Genomic DNA, 23,909 nt, shown 5'->3' with positions numbered 1-23,909 from the left:
AGGGAAGCTATTGGCTGGGTGTTTCTTTCTCAACACTCTTTGGCCTACCTTTTAAATTTCTTTTGGTAAAGGGCAGCTTGCTGCCAGTAATTCATTCTCTCACTTTGTTCATGAAAGTTGCTGTATCTGATTTTGAGTTAGAACAGTTACCCTCTTTTACATTTAGTATACTCTTCCTTAGTTTTCACTTCATTTATATCATATTGGTGACAAAATTGTTGCACATCCTTTGAATTTCATGATCTGATTCTTTCCAAAAAGTAGTCTTTTGCACAGAATAATCTGTCTTTTCTTAATTATTCTTCCTCCACCCCGCTAGCTTGGCTCTTATCAATTCACCTTTTCTCTCTTAATTTTTTTTTCTCAGTATATTATTTCCCCCCATCAGTTCTTAAGGAAAGAGGAGGGTCTTTAATCCTCATCAGGGCCATGTTGGAAAGGTTCTGGGGAGGAAGAGAGCAGAGGACATGAAGGCATGGATTTCAGAACTAGCTGCTTGGCTCCTGTGACTTTGAGTCTGGAGGGTGGATCAGGTGCTCTCTTCACATCTAATTCCTGTGACTGCTGCATTGCTCCTCTTTGAAAGAGCTACTATCAGAATTGTAATGCTCCCTGCTTTGCAGTATTGTTAAGGACATTTTGAAGGAATTGATGTTGGTTTTCAGTGCTTTTGCTGTAGTCAGTACTTTATCTGGTTTGGGAAATGTTCTTATTTGCTTAGGGCTCTATGTCCATTGGCTTAGATGGTGGCAAAAGAGTGGCTGGTTAATGTCACAAATAAGATAACTATTATTTTTAGGGGTTAGTTCCTAGAAATATCCTTTTCTGCACTTTCTGCATTATCATGTTGATAGAAGGCTTTCTAATTTTTCTCTGTATTTGAAAACTATTTACTAAGGGCATTAATACTTACATTTTTTTTCTTTAATGATACAAGCCAAGGATTTAAGGGTTTTTTTTTTCTGTTTTACCCCTAATTTACTTTCCCTCTTCCTCAATATATGAAAATGAGGGACTTAAGGGAATTGCTTCTTGTAAAAGAAGATGTTGCTTATGTTGCTCTGGAAAGGGGAAAAAAAACAACACCAAAACTCCTGTGCAGCCTTTTCGTATATGAAATCCTATTAAACCTAATCTTGCTAGTGTGCAGGTTTAAAAATTGCCCTCTTTTTTTTTATTGGAATATAGTTGATATACAATGTTTTATTGGTTTCAGATGTACAATACAGTGACTCGGTAATTATGTACATTAATAAATGCTCACCATAGTAAGTATAGTTCCCCTGTTACCATACCAAGATATTACAGAGTTATTGGATATATTTTTTGTTGTACTTCCATTACTATGATTAATCTATTTTATAATTTGAAGTTTGTACTTCTTTTTTTTTTTTTTCCTGGATAATTATTTTTTATTGAAGGGTAGTTGACACACAGTATTACATTAGTTTCAGGTGTACAACACAGTGATTCAACATTTATATACATGATAATTCTAGGTACCAGCTATCACCATACCAAGTTGTTACAATATTTTGACTATATTCCTTATGCTATACATTACATCCCGGTTACTTATTTATTTTACAATTGGAAGTGTGTGTGTGTATATATATATATATATATATATATATATTTTTTTTTTTTTGTGAGGGCATCTCTCATATTTTTTGATCAAATGGTTGTTAACAACAATAAAATTCTGTATAGGGGGGTCAATGCTCAATGCACAATCATTAATCCACCCCAAGCCTAATTTTCGTCAGTCTCCAATCTTCTGATGCATAACGAACAAGTTCTTACATGGAGTACAAATTCTTACATAGTGAATAAGTTACATGGTAAACATTACAAGGGCAGTCATCACAGAAGCTTTTGGTTTTGTTCATGCATTATGAACTATAAACAGTCAGTTCACATATGAATATTCATTTGATTTTTAAACTTGATTTATATGTGGATACCACATTTCTCTCTTTATTATTATTATTTTTAATAAAATGCTGAAGTGGTAGGTAGATACGAGATAAAGGTAGAAAACAGAGTTTAGTGTTGTAAGAGCAAATGTAGATGATCAGGTGTGTGCCTGTAGACTATGTGTTAATCCGAGCTAGACAAGGGCAATAAAACATCCACGTATGCAGAAGATTTCTCTCAGAACATGAGGGGGAAGGTTCTAAGCCTCACCTCTGCTGATCCCCATTTTCTCACCTGATGGCCCCCTGCGACTGTGCCTGTCTTAGGTTGTTCCTCCCTTGAGGAATCTTACCTGTCTCTGGCTAACCAGTCATCTTCCGGGGCCATATAGGGAAATGTTAAGTTGGTAAGTGAGAGAGAAGCCTTATTGTTTGAAAAGGTTAGCTTTTTACTTCTTTGCATATTTATGCCCTGTGGCTTCTATGCCCAGCATTTGTCTTGAGGTGTCTTTACCACTTGGAAGAATTATGATACTCGGTAAATTCGACATGTGACACGAGTTCTATTTAAAGGTTGTAATTAGGTAGGAAGAAGAAAAGCTATAGAAGTAGCAGGCAGAAGAAAACCTGGGAAGATTGATTATTTCTTTGACATATCTTCTTGTAGAGTAACTTCAGCATGGATAGGTTTTAAACTACTAATTAAATTGTGCGCACACATTAACATAATAGGAGTACAGTTATGTAACCAAAGCATATCTGTAATTACCAGCCATCTCCAGTGAAACCAAGAAAACCAGTTAGGCACCTTAGGCATTTGTGAAAACTTATCTATGATACGGTGGATAATGTCCAACTGAACTTGAACAGTCTGAGAGAATTCAGATAAATTAAAACAACCCATTCCTGGGGGCTGTTCACATCCCTTATGTTCTTTTAACAGTAAATAGTCTGTGGTTGTAAGATTTTGGAGTGCTACAATTTGCACTTCTCCTAATTCTTGGTTGAGTTCCAACAGTATAGATCCAGTCAAATTTGTTGTTTTACTGTATGCACAGGCCAGCTTAGATATCTCCTTCATCATTCCCATGGCAAGTCCAGGAACTGGTGGGATGAGTGCATCTACAGCTGTAGCAGTGCGTGGATCTTTCTTGGGTTTTTTTTTGCTGATCATCTTCTGGCATGAGTCTTCCCGAGAGTGCTGATGTTGGAAGTTCTTTTTCATATCGTATCTTAGTTCATTTTCGGGGTAGCCAAATTAGGCTTTGATCCTCTGTATAAACACAAACAGACCCTTTGCCTACACTTTTATATGCCCTTTATATCCTTGTGTAGAACTCATTGGAGGTCACCACACAGGAACTGCTTTTTTTTTTTTTTTTTTTTATCATTAATCTACACTTACATGACGAATACTTTGTTTACTAGGCTCTCCCCTATACCAGGTCCCCCCTATATACTCCTTTACAGTCACTGTCCATCAGTGTAGCAAAATGTTGTAGAATCACTACTTGTCTTCTCTGTGTTGTACAGCCCTCTCCTTTCTCCCACCCCCCTATGGATGCTAATCTTAATACCCCCCTTTTTCTCACCCCCTTATCCCTCCCTACCCACCCATCCTCCCCCATCCCTTTCCCTTTGGTACCTGTTAGTCCATTCTTGAGTTCTGTGATTCTGCTGCTGTTTTGTTCCTTCAGTTTTTCCTTTGTTCTTATACTCCACAGATGAGTGAAATCATTTGGTATTTCTCTTTCTCTGCTTGGCTTGTTTCACAGAGCATAATACCCTCCAGCTCCATCCATGTTGCTGCAAATGGTAGGATTTGCCCTGTTCTTATGGCTGAGTAGTATTCCATTGTGCAGATGTACCATATCTTCTTTATCCATTCATCTATCGATGGACATTTAGGTTGCTTCCAATTCTTGGCTATTGTAAATAGTGCTGCGATAAACATAGGGGTGCACTGATCTCTCTCATACTTGATTGCTGCATTCTTAGGGTAAATTCCTAGGAGTGCAATTCCTGGGTCAAATGGTAAGTCTGTTTTGAGCATTTTGATGTACCTCCATACTGCTTTCCACAATGGTTGAACTAATTTACATTCCCACCAGCAGTGTAGGAGGGTTCCCCTTTCTCCACAGCCTCGCCAACATTTGTTGTTGTTTGTCTTTTGGATGGCAGCCATCCTTACTGGTGTGAGGTGATACCTCATTGTAGTTTTAATTTGCATTTCTCTGATAATTAGTGATGTGGAGCATCTTTTCATGTGTCTGTTGGCCATCTGTATTTCTTTTTCAGAGAACTGTCTGTTCAATTCCTAGAAGTTTGTACTTCTTTATCCCTGTTCATACCCTCTCCACACCCAGGGTAACCAAGAGTCTTTTGTCAGTATTTATGGGCCTATTTATTTATTTTGTTTGTTTTTTTATATTTCACATATAAGTGAAATCATGGTGGTATTTGTATTTCTCTATCTGACTTGTTTAACTTAGCATGATACTGTCTAGGTCCATCCATATTGTCAGAGATGGAAAGATTTCCTTCTTTTTTATGGCTGAGTAATTCTCCATTGTGTATATGTACCACATCATCTTTATCCATTCATCTATCGATGGATGTCTATGGATGGATATTATTTCCATATCTTGGCTATTGTAAATAATGTGACAGTAAACATAGGGGTGTATATGTATCTTCTGTAATTAGTGATTTTGTTTTCTTTTGGTAAATTCCAGAAGTGGAATTACTGGGTTGAATGGTATTCCTAATTTTAGTGTTTTGAGGAACCCCCATACTGCTTTCCATAGTGGCTTCACCAATTTACATTTCTAACAACAGTGTGGGAGGGTTCCCTTCTCTCCACATCCTTGCCAACACTTTTTATTTCTTGTCTTTATAATGGCCATTCTGAGTGGTAGGAAGTGATATCTCACTGTGATTTTGATTTGTATTTCCCAGATGGTTAGTGCTGTGGAGCATCTTTTCATGTGCCTGTTGGCCATGTATATGTCCTCTTTGGAAAAATATCTGTTCAGGTATTCTGTCTGCCCATTTTTAAATCAGGTTATTTGGGTTATTTTGGTGTTGAGTTGTATGAGGTCTCTATATATTGTGGATATGAGCCTCTTATTGGACATATCATTTACAAATATATTCTCTCATACAGTAGGTTGCCTTCCCATTTTGTTGGTTTCCTTTGATGTACAGAAGCTTTTTAGTTTTAGTCTCACTTGTTTATTTTTGCTTTTGTTTCCCTTGTCCAAGGAGACTTATCCAGAAAAAAATTTCTCATGTTGATGTTCTTGAGATTCCTGCCTATGTTTTCTTCTAAGAGTATTATGGTTTCATGTCTTATATTTAAGTCTTTAATCCATATGTAGAGATTACTGTTGTGTGTGGTGTAAGACAGTGATCTAGTTTCATTCTGTAGCATGTAGCTATTCAGTTCTCCAATGCCATTTATTGAAGGGACTGTCTTTTCCTCGTTGTGTATTTTTACCTCCTTTTTCATATGTTAATTGAGCATGTATGCAGGGGTTTATATCTGGGCTCTCTACCTGTTCCATTGTTCTGTGTATCTGTTTTCATGCCAGTACCATACTGTTTTAATCACTGTAGCTTTGTATTATAGCTTAAAACCAGGGAATGTGATGCCCCCAGTTTGTTCTTTCTCAAGATTGCTTTGATATTTGGGATCTTCTGTGGTTCCATATAAATTTTAGGATTCTTTGCTCTAGTTCATTGAAAAATGCCATTGGTATTTTGATGGAATTGCATTGAATCTGTAAATTGCTTGGAGCAGGATGAAAATTGCCCTCTTCTTAACGAGCCCTTTTATAGCATGTTATAGCTTTAGTTTTCAAATATTTAGGTAGAGTACTTGTAATTTTTTAATAGCAATAACTTACTGTTGCCATTCTTTACACTAGATTTTCTTACATAAAGTTGCATTTTTCTGGAGGTGAGATCAATAGAAAAATGAAGATGACATTGGATTTTTTTGGGGAAAAATGGAGGTTAGGAATAGACTGTAAAGAAATTTATGACCCTTTAACACCAGAACATTTTTAAACTTTAATACTTTATTTGTTTTTGAATTCTGTAACTTAAATGTTAGTATAGAAGTATTAGGGGAGGGAATTTCATAAAGCCATAGAATAATAAAGCTTAAGGATGGACCTTAGGGGTCATTAAGTAACCAGTCCTGATATTCTAGAGGAATAAATGGAGGTTTGTTCATTTTATCAGTTCATTCATTCAACAAATATTTAATGCTTACTGTTTTAATGTTCAGTATTAATAGGTATTAATATTAATTAACATTAATTAATATCCCTACCCTTACTGAGTTTACAATAAATAATAAACATCAAAAGTAAGTTAATAGTATATTAGAAAGTAATAGAATAAGGGGAAGGGGAGGTGCTTGAGGGTGAGGGTGAGTTTCTGTTTAAAGTAGGGTAGGCCCTTTTGAAAATATGACATTAGAGCTGAGAGTGGAAGGAGATGAGAGACTACACTGTGTGACTAGTCTTCTGAGGAAAGTGTGTGTCAGGGAAAAGGAACAGCCAATTCAAAGGCTCAGGTAGGAGTATGTCTAGCTTACTATTCAAAGAATAGTAAAAAGACCAAGTGGCTTCTGGAGTAAGAAGCGGAGTGGAATAATACAGGATGAAAATTTAACAGAGTTAGGAGGAGGCAGAGGGTGGGCAACTGTCTAGATTATGTGGGGTCTTGTGAATTGTTGTAAGGATTGTGGCTTTTATGTGAGTGAAGTGGGGAAGGAGGGGAGCAATGAGTGGTTTTGAGGAGACATGATCTGACTTAAGTTTTTCAACTGAACCATTCAGACTACACTGTTGAGAAGGTATTCTGGGGTAGATCTGGTAGATTTAAAAATAAAGTGTAAACACCAGGTCAGTTAAAATTTGAATTTCAGATAAACAATGAATAATTTTTGTGTATGTAAGTGCCATGCACTATGTAGCTGATAGTCACCAATATGGCAGAATGTTAACTTTTATTTTATAATAAAAAACAAACCCAACTCATCAGTGTTACTGTTGATTACTGTTACCATGATCCTGCTGACCAGCAGATTTCATCTTGCTCTTTCCTGTATTATCTATATTATTGTTTTTCACACTGTGGTTGTCATATACCCTGAAGTGTTACAAATGCAGTTGGTTGGACCCCAGTCCAGAACTAGAATTTCAAAATTTCTTGGGAGGTAACAGAGTACCTCCATGACTGCCTACTGTTTTGGGTTCTAGGTACAGTAGAACAAAACATACAAAAATCCTTACCCTAATGGAATTAACATTCTAGTGGAGGAGATACAATAAACAAAATAAATAAATACACATGCAGTATGTTAAATATTGATATAGCTGCTAAGAAGAAAGATAAAGTGGGAAGAAGAGTAGGAAATATCCAGCATAATGATGAGGGAGTTGCAATTTTTGAAAGGGTGGCAAGTTAAGGCCTTCTTACATGGTTATGTGTGAGTCAAGACTTCAAGGAAGTAATGAAGAGAACCAGGTGGAAACATAGGGAAACAGTGTAGGCTGAAGGCATAGTAACAGCAAAAGTCCTAAGGTAGGTGCATGCCTGGTGTGTTTAAGACACTGCATTAGAGCAGTATGTCTGGAGTCAAGTGAAAAGTAGAGGATGAGATGAGAGAGATAAAAAAGGGAATGGTTGGTGATTGTTAGAGTTTAGGCTTTGTGATATGTTGGAGAGAGATTTGTTTACTAGGACCAGCAATTGGCATTATCTCTGGGCCTGTTTCTTCATCACTATAATGTGTACAGAAGACTAAGATGATCTCTTAGGTTTCTTTCTGCTCTAAAGTAGTTTTTAATTTGAAATCTGTTATTTCTTCTACATTTCTACTTTTCCAGCTCTTTTGTAAGCAGTAAGTTTATCATTTGGGATTCTCCCCTACTTTTCATGAGCTTGTCTTTATACTACATCCAGCCAGGTGAACTTTTCTTTTATATTGCCTTTGTTCCCTTTTCTTTCTTGCCTGAACTTGAATATTTAGAGAGTCCTTTGATAAATAGTAGGAAATTCTTTTCTTATCACTTATTTAATCATTAGTTCTTCTGACAATCTGATTCTTATTTATTCTTAGCTAATAGAATTAGAAACATATTTTTCTCTACTAAGACATTGAAATTCTTATGAATGGCAGCTTGACTTAAAGCTAGGCAGAAAAAGAAAGAGCCTTAATTCAAGTCTTAAACTGAATAAATCCCAAATGCCAGTCCAAGATTAAATAGACTATAAAGTGCAGGAATCATGGAATCCTTAACTGGATATGTCTATGGAAAGGACATCCTTTAGGTAGGTCTTAGTATTAAATGAATGTTCACTTACAAATAATTGGTTGGGACTGATCTGAAATGTTGTTTTGATGGGTTCTATTAGCAGACTCTGTGAATAAAAGGAACATGTCATGAAGCTTTCCAATCTTCTTCAGTATAAATTTTGTTGGAAGAACAAAGCAGTATCAAAACTGTTGTTGGTGCCTTTGAAATCCAACACAAAAAAGTAAGACTTGTAGGCTCTCAAATTGCAGCTTTCATGCAGTAGTAATGAAACAGTATAATCATTCTGAAGAATTCTGCCACCTTTTACAGCTTTCACAGGGCATTATGAATTACAAAGAAACAAATGCAAAAATCTTAACAGTACTGTGGGGTTTGAACTGGCTTGTTTTATACAGTCTGCTAGACATTGAGTACTGCAGAAGAGTTAGAAAAAGAGTATAATGTTGGGTGCCAGCATACTAGGTCAAGTTTATGATGACATTAGAGATTGGGTAATCATAATTTATAATAGTACGTTTATTGTTATTTTTGCCAGTAGTCGTTTTCTCTGTTGCTTATTTAGTGAGGTTCTTACAGTGATTATTCTTTTGTGCCTGGCTGAAATTAAAGATAAGGAAAATCCTAATTGGAGCTTTCTTGACTAATAATTATTTTAGGAGGAGTGAAGTGGAAAGGATGCATAAAACTTAGCTAGTTAGATACCCAGTGCATATATTTATTTATAATCTACCTTGCTCATTTATTTTCCTACAGTATAAAAACCATGAAAATTTAAATTGAAATACTATTTATACACTTACAATAGGACCTTATTCAAAAATAGTGGAGTAAATTATGACAAATGAAGTTTATTTGGCAGTTTTGAACATTACTGAATTTTAGACTTCAAATGTTTTAGCTACTGTTTGAAAATATAGAAATTTTATTGGTACAGTAGCCATGCCAATTTCAAGTACAATATGCTTTAATTAATATAGGCTGTGGTGTTTCTCTTTAGTGGACCCCAGTTTTATTTATGATATATGAAATCTAAGCAAGACATGCTAACTTAGTTCCAGTGCAACAGCCTGAAAGGTATGTTTATTGATTTTAAAAAATAGCTAATTAAGGGTAAGGGAATAAATATTTCCTGAGATAGCTTCTCTGACAGTGAAAGAGGTGACTTTGCCTGCCTGCTCTTGGCTTTCCCAAAGTAGATGGTTGGGTAATTGAATAACTTGGTCAAGAAAAAGTTTATTTTCTAAATCAGTATTGGCAAACTATGACTGGTGGGCCAAATCCTGTCTGTTTTTATAAATAAAGTTTTATTAGAACTCAGCCGTATCATTCATTTACATATTTTCTATGTAATAGTAGTGGAACTTGACTTATAAGGCCTGAAATATTTACCCTTTCATTCTTTAGGGAAAGTGTGCCAACCCTTGTTCTACATCTAAGTCTTTTGTAGTCATATCATGTTAAAGTTCTGGTGTAGGCTTATGAAGTTAGTATTTTTGTGTTTAATTTGCCATTCTGTTTCATTCTAAGAAAGAATACTTAAAAAAAAAAAAAAAAGGTCATTTTGAGTATTAGTTTCCAGCTTTCTCACCCATAAGTAGATTACCTTGTAGGGCTGCTCTGAGGAGTCAATGAAAAATGTAAATAAAATGCTTAGCAGAAAGCCTGGTACCAAGAAGAAAATCAAGCAATGGGAAAAAGAATTAGGGAAAGTCTAGGTGTTTATTTAGATGATTTAGGGTGGTATGTTTTTAGAGATTCTGATTTGTCTCCAGAGCTGTCTGTAGAGGCTTAGTTTATCTGAGTTCTTTATATAACATTGCTGATTAATGTTTCCCTGTCCTTTCTGTCTTTCCTTCCCTGCCTTTGTCCCTCTCTCCCTTCCTCTTTCTTCCCTTCCTCCCATTTTCGTACCTTCTCTGTTTCATTTTCGATGTATGTAAGCTTTGGCAATAAACTTCGGTCAGTCAGTAACTACTCCTAGGGAGAGTGTGCAGAGAATCTAACACATGGAAGATTTCTCTTTTATCCTTAGTATCATTCTCTAGGAAACAGAGAACCTCTAAAATTGTGTAATCTTACTCCCCCACCCCTGTTATTCCTAAGTGATAATGTATATTACAGCCATCTAGGTATATATAATTTACTCCTACCCCAGAAAATTTTAGGGCAGATCTTCAGTTTTGATTTGAACTGTGATTCTAGGTGTTAGACAGGCCTGGTTTTATTTTAAGACCGGACAGATAGATGATAGATTCTCTTTAACACTTTGAAGGAAACTTGAAGGTCTATCTAGTGAAACAAAAGTTGACTCTAGCAGTCTTACATTGCAAACACCCTCTTAGCTGTTTTCTTGTTTCATGAAAATAAACTTAAGCTAAGTTATTTTACTTGACAGGTGTTTTTAGATCAGTTTGAAGCCTAGGACCTGATCCTTGCCAATTATTATGAAACCAACATTAATATAAGTAAGAGAGCAAGGAAAAGAATCTCAGATAATTTTTTGTTTTCACTGGCATGTATTATAATTTTGTGGTAGTTGTTTTGTAGGTGTCATGAGAAAAGATAGGGAAAAGAGGTAAAATTCGAGGATGATAGTTACAGCATTAGCACATTCTTAGATAATAGTATTATCAATTATCCACATTTCTTAAGGTTTTAGACCCCCCCTCATTTGAAAATCTTATTATCCATAGTAAATTTAATTATATTTTAATTCAACTAAATTCTTTTGTTTGTGGTTTAAAAGTAAGTTAAAATGGGTCAGAATTTCTGATTGAATGTTCCTCCCTTTTTCAAATTAATACCTAAATGCATTACACCTAAATTTTATATACTGCCATTCTGTTAAAGGTAAAGTGTCCTTCCTGTTTTCTCATTTACTTTATGTTAAGCTGACATTTTTTGGTAGAGTTAGATTTTAGTTCCTAATCCCTTAGTTTTTGTGAGTCACACAGGAACATGAAGTGATTTTCTTCCAAGTGTAATTTGAATGAGTATTAAGTTAGGGACATAAATGTTGAATATACTTTATTTTGTATATTTATAGGAACTAGTCAGCAAGGTTTAAAAGTAATTTTGTGGCCTGTAACTAAGTAGAGAATATGGATGATGAGAGATTATTTAATTAAAAAGTTTTTTTATGAGGTTAAGAGTTTTATCTTGCCAGGATATAGGGAGAGAAGGAGGAGAGTTGTAAGTCTTCGTGAAACATACTCAAAGGCATATAGTTAGTATTCTGTCTGCATCCGTGTGAGGAAATAGAGTAACAGATTGACTTAACCTATCACAGCAGAAAGAGGAGGAAATTTAAAAAAAAAAGACATTTCTGAATAGTGAATTTTGTTTCCTTTACTTGGCTAATCTGCCGATAAACTGACAGCTAGCGAAGAGACCAGTCTGGATTTTCTGCCTTTGAGTAGCTGGATGGGTCATCAAAGAGAGCGGTTTTAGTGTATGAATTCTCCAGAAGACCTTGGCTGTTAACTGTGGCTTGAGGTTATTTCTGTGTCGTGTCTGCTACTACCCTTGTTGGCATTCTGTACCAGATCTACATCAGAATTTCTCACTTCTTTTAGTATGGTCTTGTTTCCATGATTTTTTTTTTTTTTCATTTTGTATTCTTTGGTATGTTAGATGGGCTTTCTGAAAGTTAATGCTCCATTTTCCTGGGGTTTTGTTTGCCATTGTAAATCATTATTTTAATGAATTGTGCGTGATTTGTTAGTTCTCAGGTCTTAAAGATTTTGGTCTAGTTGAGACTATGTCAGAGATCTGAACCACAATGTGTAAAGCATGTACAGTGGGTTTCTCTAGTCAGTTGTTAATAAACCAACAAAAAGTATTTACCCTAAGCAATTTATGCTCTTTTACCTTAGTGTTGCTTTGAAAATTTAAGATATGATTTTGGAATATTTTGCAAATTTTCTGTAGTCAGATTTACTGTTGCTGTATACTTTATCTTTGATGAAGAGTGGGAATAATGTTATGGTAAATTCTGTTTTCTTACAGTCAAAAGCCATTGGTTTGTTAGATGTGGATGTGTATGGCCCTTCAATTCCAAAGATGATGAATCTGAAAGGAAATCCAGAATTATCACAGAGTAAGTAAAGAAGAGATAAGTGGTATGATAATAGTTACACGTTTATTAATACCTCCTCGGTGTCAGGCATTGTGTCATCTGCTGTGTATACTTTATGCACACTGTAATATAGTAATTCCAAAATTTGGTATGGAGCCAGACTGTCTGGGTTTGAATCCCAGCTCTTATACTGACTGTGTGGCTGTGATTGAATTCTTTAACTTCTTGGTGCCTCCCTGTTTCTTCTCCCCCCCATATGTTAAGTAGGGCTAACAATTTTACCTACCAGATGGACTTGCTGGGAGTGATTACTGGTTACAGAATTGCTGTAAGTGTAATGCACATAGCACAGTGCCTGGTACGTAGTGATCAGAAGTTAGCTCATTATCATTATCTCTTTATATTAAATGTGTGGATGTATGAAAATATTTGAATAGAAAGTATATAATATGTTTGTATTAGAAGAGATGAAAGTTGTTTTCTTTAATCAGATATTTGTCATACTTGTCTTTTAAGTATTTAAAAAAATTCCAAAACATTAGTTTCTCTCTCCGGCCTTCACTGCCATGAATAGAACAGAGTAATTTTTTTGGTAAACGTTTAATATTTACTACCTTTATTCATACATTTTCTTACAAAGCTATCAAATATAAAGCTTTAAGAAGAAGAAAATGCTATGATTTAAAAATGAAGTATTGGAAAAACTGTAACTTTTCTTGAAAAATGCTTTTAAGTTAAATAAGTTTATTAAAATTTATTCCTGATTATAAGGAGAGTATAAAATTGAACAATTTCATTTCTCATTGGGCTTTTTCCATGGATCTAGGACAAAATGACTATTTACTGAAGCGTATTGTATTATCTTTGTAAATAATAGAAGTTTCCTTTTAATTGCCATTAAATGTTAGTTAATAAGGCATTGTCTGCTATTTAGGTGCTTTTGTTTGTGGTTTAGTTTGCATTCAATTACAATGTTAAGTTATGAATGATTCTTTCTAAGACAGTAAAGATTTTTGAAGGAAACTTGCAAGATCTAGTGATGATTAAATTGACCTTAGCAGTCTTATATTGTAAGCACACTCTTAGTTGTTTTCTTGTTTCATGAAAACATAAACTTAAAAAGCTGAATTATTCTAGTTTCTTTGTTTGGCCTTTTAGTGGAATGCATACTCAGTTTGCAAATATGTGACATGTGCCAAGATATCAAACTTTCACAAAGAAGAAGTAATGAATTTGCATACTTTAATGATAGACTCATTATGTCTGTCTCTTGATTAAAGTAATGTGAAAACTGGTTCATGCAGCACTTGAGTGATGGCAAAATGGAGCCTTTGGTGTCAGTCTTCTTTTAAGTAGTCTTTTTAGTCTATGCCAACATAAATAGTTGAAGTGAACTTTAATTTCTTTCTTCTTGTTTTACTGAAGCTGTAATCTTAAATTTGATGTTTGCAAATTGGCTGCCATTAAATAAGCTTTCTGGTGAAGATGAGATACTGGAAATCTTGGAAATCCTTAAAAGAATACATTTTTTGTGTTGACAGGCTGATCTTGTTCTTATTTACAAAATGATTAAGGCATTCACTTAAAAGAATGTGAATTCTTAAAAGCCCTGCTTATAAATTATTTTTTGAATATTAGATAAACTTGCCACCATTATACTAATTGGCATCATTTTGACATTTCTACATTTTATCATGTTAATTTACCCTGTTGTACTCTTTGTTACAGAAAACAATGCAATATAAAATTATCTAATTAATAATAAAGAAAAACTAAAAGATTGGCTCTCAGTGGTTTAGATTTGGGGAAGATAGACGAGTGAGCTGAATCTCAACTTTACAAATGTTCCTCCTTGGACTTAACTAGACAACCTTAGGGACAGTGGGGCTTCAGGGCTGTCTCTCTCTCTCATCATTATTTTAACAGACATATGGTAATGTAGCTTTAGTCGATTTGTTTATTTAAAAACTACATGGTAGGGTTGGTAGATTATAAATTTATTCACATTCTTATATCTTTTTTTCTTTTGTTTTGGGGGGATTGTAGAAAAACCACACTTTTTTGTAGTTAGATAACATTTTAGCTTTGATTACCAAGAGAAATTTTGTATTGGATTCTAGAGAAGTTAATTCAATAATTGAAGAAAAATTTAAGTATATAAGTTTGGGTTTCTTATGCTGAGAACGTTTCTATCAGCTTAAGATCACAGTAGTGATATATCTATGTTATTATGAAAAATTATGGTAATGTCAGTCTAGCCAGTTTGTACAAAGAGTATTATACAAAAACCTCAACAGGTTTGACATTGTAATGACTGCAAATGACCAGTTGCTTTGGGAACTTAATGGGATTTAGAATAAAATCCATGTGTAGTTGGGGAAGCTGTTATCTAAGCATGAATATACCTTTTTTATTAAAGAACAAATACCAGTTATTTTTCTTTTTTTAACTTTATAAATAATAATATTCAAATTTCATATTATAGTATAACTTAATTATAGTCCTAGAAATTATTGAATGCAAAAGGGTTGCAACTGAATATTAAATGGTAGTTGCACACTGAAATGTGTTGCTATATTTCACTAATGTAATATTCTTTTTTATGGCTATGTTGAGGGTTTTCACTAAGCTTTCTCAAATGACATTTATTGGCAGGAGTATCTGCTTTCTTTCACAGTTTTGGGATGATAAATCACCTTCATAATACTTGTGAATTTGTCATTACTTAGTTTTACAAAAGAATGTCTTTAATGTATTTAGCTAATAAAGTAGGATATTCTGAAGGTTTGTGGATAGAGGTTACTAAAATGGGAATGTCAAGTAATTTTATTGAGAATGACACAGTGCTTATTAATGGCTAAGTAGGAGACTTGAGTAGGATACACTTGTCTTTTCTATTGTTATAGAAATTTTCCACTCCCGCCACAGTATTCTGCTCTGCCTTAAGCTGTGAAGCATTTTTCAAGTTAAGGAATGAATGTGTGTGTGGGTTTATAAAACAGAGAAATTGTGAAAAATTAGGTTGGGCAAATGACTTTTTATAATAACACTCACCACCAGTAAGATCTATGAGGAAGTGATTAAGATTTCTTAAAGATAATTTAAGTGCATAAAGAATGAGAATAAAGTCAGTTATTTCTGATGTCATCTTGTCATTTCCTTCCAGGGAAGAAACTTAGGGATGTTGAAATTGTTGACATAGATGATTAAATTCTGAGCCAGTGGATAGCACTCCCAATGCTTCTGATTTATAATTTGCTTCTTCTGGTTATTGCCTTGAAGACCCTTGGATTTCTCTGATGCTTGAGTTTCTCTGATTATCTTTGGGAAAGATTCTGGGAAGTATTCCAGAAATCACAATGTTACAGGAATGACTTTTTCTTTCCTGCTTTCCCAGATTATGTTTATAACATCTTATATACAGAGAATAAGATGATATTCCTAACATCATCAGGGGTTGAAGGAATCTTGAAAAGGTATTTTGGTTTGCTCTGGCTTTAGGCACTTTTATCTCTGGAATATCTCAGAGATGAGATCTATGTTCTTGGAAAAGTTCCATCACCCTGGTTTTCAAACAAAAGCCCATCTATCTCTACTTAGCTCAGTTTTTTGCCTAGGTCATAAAATTGACTTGAACTAAATACCTGTTTAGTTTGGTAAACCCTTTTCAATTTTTCCTTTGGTTATCTTGTGCTGAAGAATAGTCAGACTCTTGGAGTTTTACTTGCTCTACTGTAGAACTTCTTAGTTAGGGGCTGCAGCTAGTGAAGTCATTGAAGAATGCCTTATTTAATGTTCTTACTTAGAACAACTAAATGTATTTTGGTAGCTACTGGTTCTTGGACTGCTAATTTGGTTTTCTTTCACAGGATGGCAGCAAGTAATGTTGACCAGATGTATCTGTGTATATGTCAAAAAGGTCATACATTTTTCTGTTTACAGTTAGCACATACCATAATACAAGATTGGTATTTCCCATGCCCCTTTTACTTTTTATCAGAGGGCTGTCCTTAAGGTGTGTAAATCAGTAGTGCAGTACATTTGTAATGTGGCTGTAGGTTTTAAGGCTATTTGTATTTCACATTTCTCTTTTCCAGACTAGTCCCAGGTTAATAGAGCAGAACAAAACTTTTTTTCTTATTTCCTACTCTTGATCATTTCCAGTGTTTCTTATAATTACTAGCACATTTCATTATCTTCTCTTAGATGAGAAAAATTGAAAGGAGTTACTAGTGTTAGGTAGTGGGAGGATAAGCTTGCAATTTTATTTGTATACTCTATTTTTATTTATGCGCCCTAAGAAGTTTTTACTTTTAAAGTAAACTTCATTATTGTGGATTCACAGTTACTTTCATTAATTTAATGGGTACTTTAGAAACGTTTTAGGGGTGCTTTAACGAAGTATGCTTCTTTTCTTTTGAGTTAACAGAAAGTGAAGGGAAGTAGTTTAGTAAAAGCGGGATGTTAAATGAGTTTTGAAGCTGGAAGATGTTGGGAATAGTCATCTGTGAATGGAGAGCTCTATGGGAAAAGGCAAAAGGCCATAAATAATAATACTGTACTATGAGGTGTGAAGTGTTTTGATGGTCTAGATTTGGTAAGGCTAACTAGAGAGAAAAGAAATTAGACATGATATGAAAAAAAGCAATGAAATAAGTAATTTTTCTTACTTTTCTTCTGGACCTTCACTCTAGATTTTGTGTATGTGGTGTATCCATACAGAGTCATGGATTGAAATGAGATACTCTTCATCAAGATTGGGTAGATTTTGTACACTGATATTTCTAGCAGCATTATTCACATTAGCTAAATTGTGGAAGCTACCCAAGTGCCCTTCAGTGGATGAATGGATAAGCAATATGTGTTATATACATATAGTGGAATACTATTTGGCCTTAAAGAAGGAAGGAAGGAACTTCTGGATTGTTGAGCATGAGGAGATATGAGGAGAGTGGCATGCTTGGAGAGGGCATGGAAGCCCCGTTTACTCATACTTTGCTCTATATATCTCTTCCATCTGGCTGTTTCTGAGTTACATGTTTTTATAAACCAGTAATATAGTTCCAGAGAAAGTCTGACATATCCTGCAACATGGATGAAGCATGAGGACATTATGCCAAGTGACATAAGCCAGTCACAAAAAGACAAATACCATATTATTCCACTTTATGAAGTGCTTAGAGTAGGCAAAATCATTGGGACAGAAAGTAGAATGGTGGTTACCAGCAGCTGGGGGGAGGGGAGAATGAGGAGTTATTATTTAATAGGTACAGAGTTTCATTTTTACAAGATCAAAGAAGTTACGGAGATGGATGGGTGGTTGGTTGGACAACATTATGAATGTATTTAACACCACTAAACTGTACACTTAAAAATGGTTAAGGTGATAAATTTTATGATATGTGTATTTGACCACAGTGAAAAAAAATTGGAAAAAGAATGATTGGATATATTTTCTCTGGCAATATTGCCAGTACTCTTCACATAACAATACAGGGTTTCTTCAGTAGTATCTGTGGTACCAACCCAGTCAATCAACCAGTTCTTTATAGGAACAATCATTACTGGGGAAAATAGAGTAGTGATGTTTCATTGGGAGACTTAGTAAGTTTAGTTATAAACCTTTTCTAATTTTCAGTTAGAAAACTTTCCTAGCCTACTAGTTTTTAGGAATTCTAGCCTAAAATTATATTTTCATCTCATGAAAAGGGATAGAACTTATTGTATTTGAAATCCTTACTGTTATCATAACCTATATTACCATTTGTTATATTACCAGTATTGTAAAGCTTGTATGATCTAGTCCCCCCTGCCTTCTGCTTCTACAACCTCAATTCTGGCAAGCTTGCTTACTCAGTCAACACCAGTCACAGTGGCCTCTGTTTCTCTAACGTGCTGTGCTCTGTGTTGTCTCAGCACTTTCACATTCTGTTCTCTCTGCCTGAAATGCCTCTACCTCTACTGTCTTTCTCTCATCCCCTGCAGCTTTTTCTACTCATTAGGCCTCAGTTTCAATGTCTTTTCTGACATTAGGCCTTTGACTCCTCAGTCTCCTTGTTGCAGTTGCAAGGATGGAGTGTTTGTGTTATCTGTTTAATTTATTTTATCTCCCTTACTAGACAGCACAACATCCACAGAAGAGAGGCTTTCTTGTTTGGTTTGTGTCTCTAATGATACATATATAGTAGATGAGCAGTAAACCTTAATTGAATAAATGAATAACATAGTCACTCCTGCTATGTTTCTTGTACATTAGATGCATGTCCTATTTTCTGTTTTGGGTATATGAGTAATTTAATTTGCAAACATTTTTATGAATAATAAAGGCAGTTTAAAGATGTTATCTTAGTAGTTAATCTTTGTGATATATCTGAGTAGCTGTGTTATGCTGCTTTTTTTTCCTGTTTGGAAAAAAGTAAAAAACAAAAAGAACCTATAGGTTAGTAATTTGGCCTTGGAGAATTATGTTATAGGGATTGCTCGAGTTGTTTCAATATGATAGGACAGTGCCAGTCTTGCTTCATATCTTAGCTTTGAAATGTTGATCATTGCTCTGCTTACTAATAAGGGGTAGAGTTCTCTAGGGCCTGAATTTGAGCTGTGATGGAAAGGACAGTGTTCGGAATCCCAGCTCTGGGAATATGAACAACCTGGAAAAGTGAAGGAACTAGTAGGTCAGCATATACCATCATTCTTTCCTCAGACTGCATTGTCAGGCTGAAATGGTGCATGGGCACTAAAGCAAAGCTTTTATTTGAGACTAATTTTGGAGACTGGTATTTGTAACCAGTTAGGGAAGATGGGGAGTGAGTAAGTAGTGACAGTATGGTTTTGGTTTTATTCTCCTGTGTCTGAGGTCTTAAAATTAAGGAAAAGAAAGCAGAAAGGAAAGGAAAAGAAAGCAGCTTGCACTTTAATGGGTTTTGAGATCTCCCTTGTAGTATACAAACCACAAACTCTTTTTTTGAAGTGGTAGACTATCTTAAACTCGGTTCCCCAGAAAGCAGAACCCTGTGGACTATAAATTTCTTAAGAATAGAGTTAACAACATATTCATCTTTCTTCTCTAGAGCACAGCACAGTACCATTATAGACATGTTCAATAAATGATGCCCAAGTGATTGATTTTCCAAGGGTCATATAAAATATATTTTATAAAATATATCTCTTGAAGTAGCACAGGGTATACTTAGATATTTTCAGGATAGTAGTTTCATAAATCAAAAACTTGGACATATTGTCAAATCTAAAATATTTTCAATTCTTAGTCACTCAGAAAATGTGACTTCCTCTTTGGTTCTAGGGCGCAGTATTTTCCTTCTCTTCTTTCTACTTCTTTAGTTACTCCTCAGTCATTTTCTGATCACCTTACATTGTTTCCCAAAATCCTATCCTAACACTGTTTCCCAAAATCCTAAACTCTTTTTGTTTACCTTATCTAAATCAGGATTTCTTAACCCCAGCAGAATTGACATTTTGCACCAATTTATAATTTGTTTTTGGGAGGTATCTTGTACATTACAAGAAGTTTAGCAGCATCCCTGGCCCTACCCAACAGATTGCCAGTTGTGACAAACAGAAATGTCCCTAGTCATTGCCAGATGTCTCCTGGGGGACAAATCACTTCTGATTGACAATCAGTGATCTAAACTAACAACTTCAACTATCACATATATGTATATATGGCCAACTTCCAAGTCTGTCTCTTTAGCCAAGCTTCTCTCTGATACTCAACACATTCCAATCATCTGTTGACAGCTCTCTTTGGACATCATATTCAATAAACCTTAACTCATCATTTTTCCTTAAATTTATTCCTTTTTCCTGTCTGCTCTGTCTTCGTGAATGACACAACTCCATAAAATCACTCAACCCAGAAATCCAGGAGCCATTCTAGAGACCTTTTTGTCATTCATATTCAATGAATTAACAAACCCTATTCATTCAATCTTTTAAATTCTTTATCCTTACAGTTCAAGGTCACTTCCACTCCATTTCTTCTGCCATAGACTTAAATCAGGCTTTGTCACAGTTGTCCCTGGATCACTGTAGCAGCATCCTCCTTGGCCCTGCTTCCCATCTGGTCCTATGAACTTTCCTCCGCAATATTGCCAAAGCGATCCTCGTAGAATGCAAAACCGATAGTATCACTTCCCTCCCTAAAATCCATGGCATTTTCTCATGGACTTTGAATAGCAGTCCAGTGAGATGGAAAATGTGAGCACATTAAGTACCTTAGGAAGGTATGAACAGAAGACCATGGAAACACAGAGGAACTTCTAATTTTTCTTTGATGTAGTGCAGCCAACCCTGGGCCCTAATAAGGCTTCCAACCATAGGGTACAAAAAAGAGCAAGAGACTTGGTCATATTAAAAAAAGTAATTGAAAGATTTTGTTTATCTTTTCATTTTTATATTAAAAAGTGAACATTAAAATTGTGGGCAATATATTCCATCTGTCATGAGCCAAAATGTATGTGTGGGATGTTTTATTTATAAATCACAAAATAATCTGCCACCTTCTACTACTTCCACCCCAGAATAGTCATTCTTCTTCAGAATGTGCCTGAGGTTTGTCTCATCTCTTCTGTAACCTTTCTCTTTCTTGTCTACTGACTTCTATTTGTTTTTAATCCCAAGCGGTGACTGGAAATGGTAGTTGTAACTGGGGACTGTGGAGAGTTGGTTGTTGTCTGGAGAATATGTAGGTTTATCCTAAAGTTGGCTTTTCCTTTTTTTATCCCATTTCTCTAAAACAAGCCACACCCATCTACTATCTAATGCCAGATTTGGCTGGAGGTAGAGAGTGAGACTTTCTCACAAATTTGTATGTTTTCAAGGTTCCTAATTTAAATTATAAGTCTTCTTATTCTATTCATCTTAAACTTCTAAGTATTCCATTATTGCAGAATATAGTGTAATAGTTCTCTGCAGAATTTCATGTTTTTAAAAGTTATTGAGGATTCCAAGCAGCTTTTGTTAATGTTGGTTATATTTATCCTTACTTACCAAGTTAGAAATTAAAACAAATTTAAAGAATCCACTGATTTATTAATTCATTAAAAATAACAAATTCATAAACTTGTTAATGTAAATAACATTTAAATGAAAAATAACTATTTTATGAAGTAAAAAATTAGAAGAGTGGCATTATTTTACATTTTTATAAATCATTTTAATGTCTAGATTAGTATAAGACTGCTAGATTTCCATATCTACTTTTGTATTCTTTGTGTTACAATATGTTATATTGGCTAAAGTAGATGAGGAAAATCCAATCTCACACAGACATGTAGTTGGAAAAAGGGAAGGATATTTTAATAGTAATTTCAAATATGTGTAGACTTTCTTCTTTGATACTATACCAAGATTTGGCAAGTGGTAACTTCTTAAAGATTAGTTGCAGTATGGTATCTGAAACTGTATCAGTGAATTTTTCATAGTCTGTTATATTAAAATCTTAGACTTTGATTTGGATTTTATAACATCATGCATTGGTTATTTAGAAAATATTAGTTCAGGGATTTATGCTAGTCTCCCAAATGTTTACACATTTTATTATATAATATGAAATATCTGTTTGTTAGTACTGTGTTGTTACTGATCTTATCAGAAGATTCTTTAAGTACTAAGGGAAGTTGTAAAATTCATGATGGCTAGATACAGGTATCCAAAAATTCTAATTTTACTTGAAAGCTTTATTTTGTCACAGAGAACAAATATGGTCAATTGTATGAAGTGACAGGCTCATTTCATTTTGTATGCCAAATATCCAAATCTGAATAGTCATCATTTGTCTGCCAGTTTGTCTTTCAACTGAAAATGGTGTTCCATGAAAAAAATACATCTAGTTGAACTTGTAACTCAAACAGTTGCACAAGTGCTTTCCCTTGAGACAGCCATTGTCAGTCAGTGTGCCCCAGAGGAGCTTTATGTGTACTTCCTATTTCTCCACACAAAATGTTAAAAAGATATGTACTCAAGGGTCAACGTATAATAAAAAACAATTTTTACAGCTTCATTCAGGACATTCTTCAGTGAAACTGGCATTTATTTTCACTGTAGTACATGGTTAGTGTAGTGGAGGTGGTGAATATGATGACCATTAGTATAGTTTTGTCTTGGTTTGTGCTAAGGTGCTGGCAGTTCTACCTATATTGTTGCTTTGGACTATCAGTGCAAAAGTCAACCCAGTGAAAAGTTAAACAGTATCGTATCTTTATGAAAATAGTCTTACCCTCTTGGATTATCTAAAGGTTCTTGGGGATCTCCAGAGGACCAGTGATCATACTTGGAGAACTGGTAGTTTGATGGGAAGTTCTTCAACCAAAAGTCAGAAGTCTTAGATTTTAGTTTAGTAATGCTTATTATGAATTTCAGGAAATTACTGACCTCACTTTTTCTTCTTCCCTTTTAAAAATGATGTGGAAGTGAGTGCTTTATAAATGCTATGGTTTGTATCTAATATTATTTTAGATGTGGCACTTTGTAAATAAGTCAAGTAGAGATTCGAACTACGTGTTTTCTCTTTATTTAGTTTACTGGCATTAAGGTGCCTGGAGTTGATAGCCTGTTTTTCAAAAAGTTCTAAATAATTCTTCAAAATATAACATTTGAATATGATTATTATCAATACTGATACTACGGCATATTGGAATATAGACTATAAGATGCAAAAGTTGACCTTCAGCTGCTTGTAACCTGGTTAATAAATACTCAGATATAGCAATATAATGTATTTTATGCTATCACATAATTGGTTTAAATGATATATGGGAGACCAGAGAGGGCAAGATTGAGGGCTGGGAGGTAGAGAATGCCTCCGTGAAAATGATAGAATTAAATTGGACCTTAATGGAAATGGGAAATGACACATGCCAGGTACAAAGAGAACATGTCATACTTCTCAATTAAGCATTTCCCTTTTGAATAATATCTGTTCGCTGTTTCCCTGTTACATTCTGCCTTCCATTTCTGTAGTTTGGGACATAGTTTTTCTTGTACTTCTTTTCTTTGGACCACTTTGAGATTTGTGATTTGTGCTGCTGCCATTAAGACAGTGTGGTATGGTGAAAAGATCTTGGGCTTTTGAGTCAGACTGACCCAACCCCTTATTCCAGTGGCACCATTTACTGCTGTGTACTTGTGGGCAAGGTCTACAACTTTGAAGGCATTATGAAAAATAAGTGAGATGAGAAACTTATAGTTTCTCAATGAATGTTAACTGCTCTTTCCCATTATAACAAGTAGTCAGTAGCAACAGAGAAGGCATTAATTAAGATGCTGTGATGAAATTTAACTGTTTAGGAGAGCAAAAAACTTATTACAAGGGAGGCAATAAAATATAGTAGTTACTGTGAGTTTTAGAGTCTGGGAGACTTACAGTCAAATCCTGACTGTACCCTAATTACTACCATTGTTTACTTTGGTAAGTTGACTTAAACTCTCCAAGCCTTAGTTTATTTATATAATGAATGGGAGTGGTTTTAGGAAGTTAGTGAGCAACTCACCCCCTTACCCCTCTACCAGTAATTGTTTTTTTTTTAATTGAATATGTTTATGTTTGACCCCAACTGTCAT

The 23,909-nt window shown here is 34.7% G+C and overlaps 1 protein-coding gene across 7 annotated transcripts in view; it reads left to right on the top strand.

Moving 5' to 3' along the window:
• Positions 1-23,909, top strand: part of NUBPL (NUBP iron-sulfur cluster assembly factor, mitochondrial) — a 256,075-nt gene that overhangs the window by 43,509 nt on the left and 188,657 nt on the right. For all 7 annotated transcript variants that reach the window (XM_057488510.1, XM_036881309.2, XM_036881307.2 and 4 more), the window contains exon 4: positions 12,260-12,350. In XM_057488510.1, the coding sequence (XP_057344493.1) occupies positions 12,260-12,350 (91 nt within the window). The remainder of the gene's footprint in view (positions 1-12,259; positions 12,351-23,909) is intronic.

Source organism: Manis pentadactyla, chromosome 11 (genome assembly GCF_030020395.1).
Source record: "Manis pentadactyla isolate mManPen7 chromosome 11, mManPen7.hap1, whole genome shotgun sequence".
Lineage (NCBI taxonomy): Eukaryota > Metazoa > Chordata > Mammalia > Pholidota > Manidae > Manis > Manis pentadactyla.
Note: the sequence above shows the minus strand (reverse complement) of the source record. Positions and strands in the feature narration are given on the sequence as shown.